The 13,599-nt window shown below is 41.6% G+C and overlaps 1 protein-coding gene across 1 annotated transcript; it reads left to right on the forward strand.

Moving 5' to 3' along the window:
* Positions 1 to 2,895: 2,895 nt before the first annotated feature.
* On the forward strand, positions 2,896 to 11,377 carry TM4SF1 (transmembrane 4 L six family member 1). Its single transcript, XM_005911463.3, has 5 exons — positions 2,896 to 3,179; positions 4,649 to 4,738; positions 4,828 to 4,973; positions 8,117 to 8,297; positions 10,524 to 11,377. The coding sequence occupies exons 1-5, from the start codon at positions 3,003 to 3,005 to the stop codon at positions 10,536 to 10,538; spliced, it is 609 nt and encodes a 202-aa protein (XP_005911525.1). The 5' UTR covers positions 2,896 to 3,002; the 3' UTR covers positions 10,539 to 11,377.
* Positions 11,378 to 13,599: the final 2,222 nt, after the last annotated feature.

Consider the following 13,599-nt stretch of genomic DNA (forward strand, 5'->3'; position numbering starts at 1 on the left):
TCACCTTCCTCTTTTTTATTAAAAAAAAAAATTATCAACCTGCCTGACTTCAGGCTCTACTACAAAGCCATAGTCATCAAGACAGTATGGTACTGGCACAAAGACAGAAATATAGATCAGTGGAACAAAATAGAAAGCCCAGAGATAAATCCACGCACCATGGACACCTTATCTTTGACAAAGGAGGCAAAAATATACAATGGAGAAAAGACAATCTCTTTAACAAGTGGTGCTGGGAAAAGGTCAACCACTTGTAAAAGAATGAAACTAGAACATTTTCTAACACCATACACAAAAAGAAACTCAAAATGGATTAAAGATCTAAATGTAAGACCAGAAACTATAAAACTCCTAGAGGAGAACATAGGCAAAACACTCTCTGACATACATCACAGCAGGATCCTCTATGACCCACCTCCCAGAATATTGGAAATAAAAGCAAAAATAAACAAATGGGACCTAATTAAACCTAAAGGCTTTTGCATAACGAAGGAAACTATAAGCAAACTGAAAAGACAGCCTTCAGAATGGGAGAAAATAATAGCAAATGAAGCAACTAACAAAGAACTAATCTCAAAAATATACAAGCAACTCCTACAGCTCAATTCCAGAAAAATAAACGATCCAATCAAAAAGTGGGCCAAAGAACTAAACAGACATTTCTCCAAAGAAGACATACAGATGGCTAACAAACACATGAAAAGATGCTCAACATCACTCATTATCAGAGAAATGCAAATCAAAACCACAATGAGGTACCATCTCACACTGGTCAGAATGGCTGCTATCCAAAAATCTACAAACAATAAATGCTGGAGAGGGTGTGGAGAAAAGGGAGCCCTCTTACACTGATGGTGGGAATGCAAACTAGTACAGCCACTATGGAGAACAGTGTGGAGATTTCCTTAAAAAACTGGAAATAGAACTGCCTTATGATCCAGCAATCCCACTGCTGGGCATAGACACCAAAGAAACCAGAATTGAAAGAGACACGTGTACCCCAATGTTCATCGCGGCACTGTTTATAATAGCCAGGACATGGAAGCAACCTAGATGTCCATCAGCAGATGAATGGATAAGAAAGCTGTGGTACATATACACAATGGAGTATTACTCAGCCATTAAAAAGAATACATTTGAATCAGTTCTAATGAGGTGGATGAAACTGGAGCCTATTATAGAGTGAAGTAAGCCAGAAAGAAAAACACCAATACAGTATACTAATGCATATATATATGGAATTTAGAAAGATGGTAATGATAACCCTGTATGCGAGATAGCAAAAGAGACACAGATGTATAGAACAGTCTTTTGGACTCTGTGGGAGAGGGAGAGGGTGGGATGATCTGAGAGAATAGCATTGAAACATGTATATTATCATATGTGAAACAGATCGCCAGTCCAGGTTCAATGCATGAGACAGGGTGCTCAGGGCTGGTGCACTGGGATGACCCATAGGGATGGGATGGGGAGGGAGGGGGGAGGGGGATTCAGGATGGGGAACACATGTAAACCCATGGCTGATTCATGTCAATGTATGGCAAAAACCACTACAATACTGTAAAGTAATTAGACTCCAATTAAAATAAATAAATAAATAAAAATATTTATTTGGCTGCACCAGGTCTTAGCTGCAACACAAAGGATCTTTGGTTGCAACATGCGGGATCCAGTTCCCTGACCAGGGATCGAACCCAGGCCCCCTACATTGAGAACATGGAGTCTTAGCCATTGGACCCCCAGGGAAGTTCCTCACTTTCCTCTTTTGAACTAACAATGCCTCATCTTGGCCTTTGGCCTCTATTTTGTATTCACTATTTTGTCCTGGTGATGGAGTCTCTGCAGTCCTGGCCCTACTTAGCCAATCAATCAGTCCTCCCTTTACCCACCTGGCCAGTGCCACCTGCTATTCAAGGGCTAGACTTATTCAGAATCCAATCCCTCCTTCTGTAACATAATCAGACCAGAAAGTTCATCTAACATGCTTTCAGGCCTGCAAAAACTCATCTTGGGATCTGGCTGGCAGACCACTGCTTGCCCTGTGCCTTCTTCAACTGGGTACATTTCTCTCAGTAAACCCAGACTCTCTCAATCTTGCTTCCCCACTCTGCTTGCCAAGTCCCTTTATCTTCTGTTCCTTTGTTTTTCTTTCTTTTTTCTTCTTTTTTATTCTTTTCCCAGGCTTTAGGTCTCTCTTGGCTCATGCTGGCATCGCTCTGCCTGACAGCAATACTCAGGAATAAAAAGGTGTCTGAGCCCTTTCTGTTGACTAATGCCACCTTTGTGTTGGTGCCAGATTTGTTTTGGAGGCAGATGTCCGGGAAGGCTGGACAGTAGGTGCGGTCTTGCTGAGCACACCAGAGGCAGAGGCAAGAAGGCAGCCCTGTCATTTTCCCAACAGCCCCCTTAAATCTGTGAGTGACAGGGACAGGAGCTTAGAGACGCTTCAGGTCTCAGATTAAATCAGCGCAGAGGTGGAAGTGAGCACAGAGCCCTCAGCCTGGAAGCCGTCCAGAGAGCTGCGTGGAACAGACTTGCAGCCTCCACCAGGGCTGTCACACGGTGGACGCTTGGCATTTACTGGAAAGTTGAATTAGACTTTCCTGTGGGTTTTTTTTTTTTTAATCCTGTGAAGGAGTTACACAGTGAATTCCTTGTGGAGGATTAATCATCTTCTCTCTTGCCTATAACAGAGGCTGTTTCTCAGGTCCTGCCCCTGGTTTCGTTTGTCCCAAGGATTTCATTTGGAAGGCGGGACATTCTCTCCCTACCAACCCTCCCCACCCCACCCCCCCCAACCGGAGCCTGCCATCGGGACCAATGAAAAGCAAGTACCTCATCCACTGGTGGTGACTAAGAACTCAGAGTATTTAAGAGGTTGCAGGAATGGGCTGAGAACAGTTTTTGCTTTCTCCCGCAGACGGGGCACGCTCTCATCTGATCAGGGCCATCACCGAGCCAAGCCGCGGAGTAAAGGGAGTGGGGACATAAACTCCACCACCATGTGCTACGGGAGATGCGCGCGATGCATCGGACATTCACTGGTGTGGCTCGCCACCCTCTGCATCGTCGCTAATATTCTGCTTTACTTTCCTAATGGGGAAACCAAGTATGCTTCTGATAACCATCTCAGCCGCTTCGTGTGGTTCTTCTCCGGTATCCTGGGAGGGGGCTTGCTGGTAAGTCGTTCAGAAATCATTACAGCCTTGAAAAAAATTTCTTTCCTGTTAGATGAGATGTTTTCATGGAAAGTTTTCTATAAGGCATGTTTCCAAATCCAGGATTTTTGTTCATTCTTATTTTGAAAACTTATCAAGGAACGTTGAGATAGGTATAGGGTATTCATTTTACTAGAGGTTGGTTTACAAAATCCCCATTTCAACTACCTTTTTGCTAAATTCTCTTACTTTACAGCTAGAAACAGAGACTAGCTTTTCAATCAGATTTGAGAACCTCTAGAGTTTCTAGTCCTGGAGCCGGTACTCATTTCACATCCGCTCTGGGAAACGGGGAGGAGTCCGATAGTTCTCTGTCTAAATCAACAGAGTTTTGGATACAAATTCTTTGCTGTTTATTCTCAAGCATCTGTGACAGGGAAAAATAACGAATTGTGAGAGCACTGCTATTTAGAAAGGACTATACATTTTCTCCTTTATGTAAGCCTCGGGTGTGGCGTTTAGGGAAAATCCTTCAGTTAGCAGCAAATCACGGTCTGAAGCTAATAGTGGAATGTGTTGTTTTTTCCAAGGTTTGTTTTTAAGTAAAGTGAGAGGAATTTGCCTGCCAACCTGGATGCTGAAAGTATTAGCTTCGACCGTAGCCTGGAAAGAATGTGGGCAAACTTGGGTTTGCCACTTTGAAATGCTGGGATTGAGAATTTTGAAGAGAAGTTTTATGGAACTGCTAATACCATACAGAATATTTTTCTTAGTCGAGTAAAGGATATTTAAACTTAATACACTAACTCTGGTATGGCAAATCTGCTTGGAATTTAAGCATTACTATCATGCTAACATAATCACTTGTTTTTTTTTTCTCCCACTAGTTCTCAGGTCAGTTTTTGTCTTGTTTTGTTTCATTGAGGTATAGTTAATTTCATAATCATTTGTCTTTAATACAATACCTTGCTTCTTTTGATCTTGAACTCAAAGGGTTTCAAGCTCATTTTAAGAGCTTTATTGTGACATTACAACCATGCGATGATGTCTTCAATGAAGCAGTGTGCCTTTACTATACTGAGTTTTCCTCTCTCTTGTTTATAAAAAAATTTTTTAGTTATTCTTTTAAAGTTTTGTTGTTATCTTCCATGCAATATTTTCAAAACAGTTTGCATCTGGAACTATGTTATGAACTCATGGAATTAACACATTTATGGGTTATTATTTTACCCCTCCCATGCTATATCCTGACCCTACCTAACGTGACACACTACATAAAAAAAATCAGATAGTACACTTTGAAGGTTTTTCTCTTCTCAGAGTTTATGTTCTCTGAGATATTTGGTCAACCTAACTCAAAGACGTTCAGCAATATCAGAAAGAAAAATGTTTTACCAAAAGATGCTTAGATTGACTGACCCTTATGGACTTGGGGAAGATCAATGATTTCAATTTGCATTCAATCTGATTTCAATCTGCTTTCTAACCAGATGTTCCTGCCAGCATTCATCTTCATTGGGCTGGACCAGGAAGACTGCTGTGGGTGCTGTGGCCATGAAAACTGTGGCAAAAGATGCGCGGTAGGTCTTCCCTCTCTGGTGGGGAAATGGTCCCTAAGGGGTAGCTGTGATGTTCGGTGCCTCACTTCTGGTGGTCCTCCCTTCCCTAGATGCTGTCTTCTATACTGGCTGCACTCATTGGAATCGGAGGCTCTGGCTACTGTGTCACTGTGGCTGCGCTGGCCTTAGAGGAAGGACCAAGGTGCATGGATGCCAGTGGCCAGTGGAACTATACCTTTGCCAACACAGAGGGAGAGTAAGTGATTGTACCCAATAAGGCTGCACATTCTTATCCACCACGTGTGTATAGTGGTAAACCCACCAGATTAGAAAGGCATCAACCATTCGCTCATCCATCCTCTTGCCAGGTTTATTCTCACTGACTGGGGGACAATTCAGGCAATGGGTATCAGAGGATGGATTCCCAGTCTCTGACCCAGAGAAGCTTTTTAATGGATTCACTGGCTCAGTCCTCTTGATGACATGTGAGGGGACTTCCACTATTGCTCCTCTTTTACAGATGAGGGTATGGAGACCCAGGGAGATCAAGTAACTTATCTAAAGTCACATTGCTAAGATGTGACAGTCAGGATTTGAACCCAGGCAGCCTAGCTATAGAGTCTGTGCTTGTATAGTGTGTATACTATACCAGAGCAATTGTCTGATTCTACTATTTTAGAAGAAAATCTTATGGAATCCTTATAAAGCACCAGTGAAAGCCATATGCATTTAACCAAAGCCCAGGGTCAATCATACTGCCAACACACACACACTCACATATAACATAGCAATTATGTATAATATACCCTTTATTCAAAGTGGTCAGGCTGTATAAGACAGATCTTATTCATGACTTTAACATTGGGAAAATCCAAGTGGCTCCACTGTTTTATGCTGTACTGTATTACTTATCTATTATTGAGAAAAGGACAGAAATAGCTGAAAGAAACTGATGTGCTGCTGCTGCTAAGTCACTTCAGTTGTGTCCGACTCTGTGCGACCCCATAGAGGGCAGCCCACCAGGCTCCCCCGTCCCTGGGATTCTCCAGGCAAGAACACTGGAGTGGGTTGCCATTTCCTTCTCCAATGCATGAAAGTGAAAAGTGAAAGGGAAGTCGCTCAGTCGTGTCCGACTCCCAGTGACCCCATGGACTGCAGCCTACTAGGCTCCCCCATCCATGGGATCCTCCAGGCAAGAGTACTGGAGTGGGGTGCCATTGCCTTCTCCAGAAACTGATGTACATAATGATAAATGAATGACATACTGAATTTTGAAAGATTTAGTCATGGGATTCATGAGTGAAAATAATATGAATCATGAATTTGAATTGCTCATATACTTTCAGGAATGTTTGTCTTTCATGAATTATGTGGCATGGAGTGATATCTTAAGATCATGAATATGGAATTGGATCGATCCTGAGTTCAATTCCAATGGCAACCCACTCCAGTACTCTTGCCTGGAAAATCCCACGGACGGAGGAGCCTGGTAGGCTTCAGTCCATGGGGTCTCAAAGAGTGGGACACGACTGAGCGACTTCACTTTCACTTTTCACTTTCATGCATTGGAGAAGGAAATGGCAACCCACTCCAGTGTTCTTGCCTGGAGAATCCCAGGGATGGCAGAGCGTGGTGGACTGCGGTCTGTGGGGTTGCACAGAGTCAGACATGGCTGAAGCGACTTAGCAGCAGCAACAGCAGAGTTCAATTCCAGCTCTGTATTTACTGTCTCAGTAACTAGGAAAAGGTGAACTGAGCTCTCTGCATCTCAGTTATTTTATCTGTAAAATAAAACCAATGGCAGTTGTTAGGAAGATTAATAAGTTACTATATGTAAAATATTTGTCACAAAAGCTGACAGAATGAGCACTGCTGTCTTACTACAGCTTGCAATGGGTTCAGCCCAATGATAGCTTCTGAAGGAAAACAGTGCTCACTGGAATTTGAAATTTTGGTGTTTAAAATTGTTGTTAATCATGATTTCTCAGATCATATTTTTCATGCTTTGTACTGAATATACTGAATGTACCAGTAGAAACTGGTTACTCCTGTATTCAAAAACATGTGATCTACCACACAAACCCACCTCTAAAAAAACATTATGATTCATCCAAGGAGAGGTGATTCATCAGCTATAAACTTATAGGAAAGTTTGTAGCTGATTATTCTATCTCCCCTCTCATGGATCCAATCAACTTCTGCAAGAAACCTCCAGTTTCTATGTCATTCCTCATTTCTACTTCTTCAGAGATTTCAGTATGGGAAATAACAAGCCAGTGGTTAGTTGCTTAATAGCCAAGTAGAACCAAAGAACTTTTTTTCCATTGTGTCTTGAAATTATGGATTTTTGTTAAATACAGGGCCAGAAGAACAGAATTTTTTCCATAATCAATCATAATTCCATCAATCAAATTGAATTTCTGATTGGCTCCATTAACCATTCCAAAATGAGGTCTCTAATCCCCAGTCCCTTTGTTCTGTTGTGGCAGGAAGACAGTACAAGGAAAGAATTATTCCAGATCTCTGAATGGAATTAAGTCAATCCTAGATTTTCCCATATGATTGAATCCTATTCTATTAAGAATATGTATATTCAGATAATGACTCCAGTATGGTTTGCTGAGGCTTCCCTGGTGGCTGAGTGGTAAAGAATTTGCCTACAATGCAGGAGATGTGGGTTCAATCCCCTGGAGAAGAAAATGGCAACCCACTCCAGTATTCTTGCCGGGAGAATCCCATGGACAGAGGAGCCTGGCAGGCTATAGTCTATGGGGTTGAAAAAAAGTTGGATATGACTTAGCGACTAAACAACAACAGCAGATGGTTAGCGAACATTTCACAAAATGACTTCAGATTGCTATTTGTCATTCAGTTCCTTTTCCATTGTGTAGAATACTTACTATGGGCCAGATACTGGTCTAGGGGTTGAATAGACAATCATGAATAGCTCTAGTTCCTACCTTCATGGAGCTCAGACTTGTGGACTAGATACATAAGCAACTCTTCTCCTTTGCCCAAGTTACGTGTCCTTTGTCTGTGACCCTTTGACACTTAGTTTACCTGACCAAGCTATTGGTTGTGTTGAGATTGCCTATCATTTCTTCTCCTAAGAAATGTTTTCCCAGGACAGAGTTCAGGCTATTCTATCCCTAGACTTGTCTAGATGTCTAACTCACACTGAGTGCTCAACAATCTTTGCTGAATTTTCTATTAATTATTGCAACAAGATCTGGGCTAAATTCCTTATTCTGCAGAAAGACTTGGATTGGAAGCATCTGATATAAGGCATTGAATTAATCTTTTTTTTTTTCTAAATGAAAAAACATGGCATGAGAAGTATGTTTATGAGACATCCCATTGGTGTGGCTGTGTGTCAGAAGTTTCTGTTTTTATCCACAGTTACCTTCTGGATAGCTCCACATGGTCCCAATGCGTCGAACCCAAGCATATAGTGGAATGGAATGTCTCTCTGTTTTCGATCCTCTTGGCACTTGGTGGGATTGAATTCATCTTGTGTCTCATTCAAGTAATAAACGGAATGCTTGGAGGTATCTGTGGTCATTGTTCCTCTCGCCAACAGGTAAGAACCTGTGTAAAAATGCACCATTGTTTTCATCCTAGAGACAAGAAGACAAAAATTAAACCCTGCTGAACCTACTAATGTTTATTCCATTTTTGTGGAAAAGCATTTACAGCAGTGGGTTTTTTTTTTTAACTTTTTATTTTATACTGGGGTAGAGCCAATTAACAGTGTTGTGATGGTTTCAGGTTGACAGCAAAGGGACTCAGTCATACATATACATGTATCTCTTCTCCTCCAGACTCCCTTCCCACCTAGGTTGCCATATAACACTGAGCAGACTTCCTTGTGCTATACAGTAGAATCTTGTTGGTTATCCATTTTAAACATAACAGTATGTACGTATTGACCCCAAACTCCCTAACTATCCCTTCCCCCTTTTGCTCTCAATGGTAAGCTCCTTTGAGAGTCACAGTTACTGGGTTATCTTGGTTCTTTGTAGTTGGCTCTGTGTAAATAAGACAATGTCACCTATAGACAAGGTGCTTCTTCAGGATATAACCCACTACCCCTTTCGCTATCCCTGCTCCGACTGCAGAGACACAAAAGAAATGTTCTCTCTCTGTCTGCTCTCACATTCCCAACTAGTATACACAAGTAACTGCTATCACCCATTGCCCTAGGCATCATGTTAAACCCCTATTCCAGAAGAGCCTATGATGCAGAGATTAAGCAATGTTTCTAAGATTACCTAGTCAGGAAGCAACAGGCTTCAAATGCCACGGCTCCTGCTCTTAACCTGTATGCAGGGCTTGCTGTTCTGTTGAGTTTTCTACAGTTCCTTCCTAATAAGGAGTCACAAAAATACCCAAATAGCTAAGCATAGAGAATCACTAGTAGCCTTTGAATAACAGCTTATTAAAAACCTTTCACTGTGAAAGAAAACCAGGAAGCGCTTGTTTCCTGGGGATGTGATTTGGAAAAGAAATATGCATTTGTTAGTAGTGGGGAAAGTTTTTGTTTCTATATTTTCCTAAAAAAACATATATTACCGAACTGATAGAAGTCCAGCTTTGGTCAAATTTGGGGGGAAGGGAGGGTTGTTTTATGTCTTGTTCTGTAAAGCAGGATTAGGAAAACTGAAACTTAATTTGTATTTTCCTAACCACTTACTTCTCTGGTTCAAGGTTTCCTAACTTTCTTTGAAAGTAAGACAAAGCCTAATAAAAAATGAAAACCCCATGGCTATCATGAAAAGCTTTGCTCTAAATAGATGGAAACTTTCTATAATTTTTGAGGGGAAGTTAAAATAAAAATCTAGATGTCCTTATCAGGCAAATACAGCAAGATTAATAATTGCTTTGGGAGCCTGCCAAATTTCCGAGAAAACAGCAGAGTGGAAAACTTTCAATATGGAATTGTTTCCAGGCAATTCGGTTGGGCAGAGGCAAAGAAGGCTCTTGGGATTACTATAATATAACCTATCTTTAGCCTTGAGTTTCCTACAAGGCAAGAGTATAAACTGGGTGAGACCCCATTGTACTTCAGCACTGGTGCATTTTGGGGACAGGTATCCACCTGCCAAAGCAGGATCCCTGGCTCAGGAAGATCCTCTGGAGAAGGAAATGGTAACCCCTCTGCTTTTCTTGCCTGGAGAATCCCATGGACAGAGGAGCCTGGCTGGAGTCAAACATGACATAGTGATTAAACAACAATATAATTGTCAATGACTAAAATTGCTACAGTGGTTTGGCAGAATGACACTGTTTTCTGGGTTAAGGGAGCCAAGAGTCCTACTGGGTTTCCCAGTCACTATAGGGGTGGCTTCTTCCCAGACACTGCAGGTCAGATCTGTTATGTTTGTTTACAAGACAAAAGACAGTTTCGAAGAGCAAGATTTTCAGTATAGATTGGTCAACTCTGTATGTAGCGTTTAATTCAAAAGTTGCCCACATTGGGTTGGCACCAATGTAAAACTCCCATGACATTATCTCTTAAATCCTTGAGGTTAAAAACCCACCCTGAACATATAAAAGCCAACCAGGCCTTGAAAGCTGCATTTTCCACGGCTTCTTTCTTCAGCTTTCACTTGGGAAGGACAACGGTCCGGTTTGTTTAGGAAACATTTTATGACCATTGTCTAAGCTCTCTTTGTTGTTGGCCCAACCCCTGCTGAAGCTGAGATTGGTCTGCTTTGTTTGCTTAAAACAGATTTAAAGCACCGAAATGTCATCATTGTTTGTTTAGCCTGATCAGAACCTGATACTTATTTCATTTTCTTTACAGCAATATGACTGCTAGAAGAATTACCCCAAGACAAACCCAAAATCTTCCTCTGTGTCACTGTAATTTATATATTTTACTTGTATTAATTTGTAAAACTTTATACTAGTGTATCATACACTACGTGTTCTACTTTTATAAGTGTGTATAAAGACTGGCATCTTCTCCGGATATTGGTGTTTGAACTTAGCAGAGAAATTCTGTTTTTTTGTAAGAGTAAGAAAATAAACCACACTCTGGAGTTAATTTAACAGACTGACAGTGTCCAGCCTACCTGAGATAAACTCTGGCTGAAATCATGTTTTTGAGAAACATTACAATGATAAATATCACATTCCAGTTACTATTCTATATATTTATATGTGCATGTGTTTATTAAATGAAAGATTTCTAGTTGCCTTTTTAAAGACCATTAAAGAGAAAATCCAACAACCTGAAAAGATATATTTTTTCACTGTTTATATGGTGTTTCCCATTTGTATGCAAACCTCTAACAAGGGGCCTTTTGAACTGATTCATGTTATGAAACAGACATGTAATTCCCCAGCTTGGGGGTTGGGGGGCAGATTGAGAATACTTGAATCTAAATGAATGAGTCAAAATAGGCAAAGCAGTGAGTTATAACAAGGACTACCAAATCCTGAATTTTTCTGACACGTGGAAAACTTTTTGGCCTTCAAAGACAAGACTGGGGATCATGGACATAAAAAGAGAAAGGCCTGGACAAGAAGAAAGATGGGAAATGGAATAAAGCAGTTGATCATCATGGGAATATGGGGATGGAGGGGCGGGAGGACCATGAGGAAATACGCCCAAATTTACTTGTTTCGATACAGCAAATAAAGTATTCACTACCATTTTGTTGTTTGGTTTCATTGTCCTTTGTTTCATGTTCCTCCTTTTTTCTTCCTGTTTTTTTTTTTTTTTTTTTTCCCAGTCTGCAGATTGTATGGCCTCCATTGCTAGGGGCTTTGTGTCTTCTGGTTTCTTGATCACTTTCTCTTCTTCAGCCTCTTTCTCCTTTTCTATCTTCCTCTGCTATCCACGCATTTGGGCCATCCACCTCATCAGGCAACTTTCCTTTGCCTTGGGTACTCCAGACAGCAGGCTCCTCTGGAGGAAACAGACATTTTCTCTCTTTACATCTCGCATCTGTTATATTGTTAGGTTCTTTCAAGTGACAGAGTCCCCTGCCCTACTGGGAATTGTATACAAAAATTGTCTGCTTTTGGTGTTTACCGGCCTAGGCAACAGACAAACTAGTTAGTTAATAAAGAAGCCTCACTGGCTGTTAGACAGCAGAGCTCCTCCTGAGACCAAGGTCTCCTGCCTAAAGGGTTCTAATCTTTCTTGTGCCTTGGTCTTTCAGGCAGTCTGGTGAAGGTTATGGACTCCTTTGAATAATACTGTTTAAAATGCAAAAAACAAAGACATAGGATAAGAAAGTAAACCCAGATATTAACTATTTTAACAAAACATTTTTTAAAATCGTAAGATAGTTGTCTTGCAAGGCAGCTGCATCACACCAGCACCTGTAGACAGGAAAGCAGTGATCAAGAGTGATCTAGCAGTGAAGGAGTTCAGCCCTGGGATTTCTTTGTAAGGACTGATGCTAAAGCTGAAACTCCAGTACTTTGGCCACCTCATGCGAAGAGTTGACTCATTGGAAAAGACTCTGATGCTGGGAGGGATTGGGGGCAGGGAGAGAAGGGGACGACAGAGGATGAGATGGCTGGATGGCATCACTGACTCGATGGATGTGAGTCTGAGTGAACTCTGGGAGTTGGTGATGGACAGGGAGGCCTGGCGTGCTGCGATTCATGGGGTCGCAAAGAGTCGGACACGATTGAGCGACTGATCTGATCTGAAGAACTACTGTACTTCTTTTTATTTATTTATTTGGCTGCATGGGGTCTTCATTTCGGCATGTAGGATCTTTAGCACTGGTGTGTAGGATCTTTAGTTGTGACACATAAACCCTTAGTTGAAGCACGTGGGATCTAGTTCCCTGACCAGGGAGCTAACCTGGGTCACCTGCATTGGGAGCACAGAGTCTTAGCCACTGGACCACCAGGGAAGTCCCAGAACTACCATACTTTTGAAATACAATTCCAATTGAAATGATGTTTTGAGATATATCCAACAATTTCGATGTGATACAAAAATGTGTAATTTTGTATTGTTGTTCAAAACACAATCAGTATCCTGATTCTGCTGTGACTTCCTCCATGCAGTCACAATAAAGGATATATTAATACTAAATTTTCATTAGAGGTTAATACAAACAATGATAAAATTTTTTTCCATCCAAGTTTAACAACTTCCCTCACCATAGATAGCAATCCATGGGCCTCTTAGGAGTCCTTAGACACTAGGTTAAGCAGGTGGCGCTAGCAGTAAAGAACCCACCTGCCAATGCAGGAGACATAAGAGACACAGGTTCGATCACTGGGTTCGGAAGATTCCCCTGGAAGAGAGTATGGCAACCCACAACAATATTCTTGCCTGGAGAATCCCTTGGACAGGGGAAACTGACAGGTTACAGCGCATACAGTCGCAAAGAGTTGGACACGATTGAAGCAGCTTAGCATGCACATGCATAAGAACTGCAATATAAAGAGAAAAACAAATATCATATATTAACATATGTATATGGAATCTTAAAAAATGGTAAGATGATCCTATTTGCAGGACAGGAATAGAGATACAGACGTAGAGAATGAACGTGTGGACACAGAGTGGGGAGGAGAGAATAGGACAAATTGAGAAAGTAGCATTGACATATATACACTGCTGCTGCTGCTAAGTCGCTTCAGTCGTGTCCAACTCTGTGCGACCCCATAGACGGCAGCCCATCAGGCTCCCCCGTCCTTGGGATTCTCCAGACAAGAACACTGGAGTGGGTTTCCATTTCCTTCTCCAATGCAGGAAAGTGAAAAGTGAAAGTGAATTCCCTCAGTCGTGTCTGACTCTAGCGACCCCATGGACTGCAGCCTTCCAGGCTCCTCCGTCCATGGGATTTTCCAGGCAAGAGTACTGGAGTGGGGTGCCATTGCCTTCTCCGCATATATACACTACT

This window comes from Bos mutus, chromosome 1, assembly GCF_027580195.1.
Source record: "Bos mutus isolate GX-2022 chromosome 1, NWIPB_WYAK_1.1, whole genome shotgun sequence".
NCBI lineage: Eukaryota > Metazoa > Chordata > Mammalia > Artiodactyla > Bovidae > Bos > Bos mutus.

Coding starts and splice junctions, on each gene's coding strand:
- TM4SF1 (XM_005911463.3), top strand. CDS start 3,003: ATGTGCTACGGGAGATGCGCGCGATGCATCGGACATTCACTGGTGTGG. Junction 3,180..4,648: donor TCCTGGGAGGGGGCTTGCTG/GTAAGTCGTTCA, acceptor CTTTCTAACCAG/ATGTTCCTGCCAGCATTCAT. Junction 4,739..4,827: donor ACTGTGGCAAAAGATGCGCG/GTAGGTCTTCCC, acceptor TCCCTTCCCTAG/ATGCTGTCTTCTATACTGGC.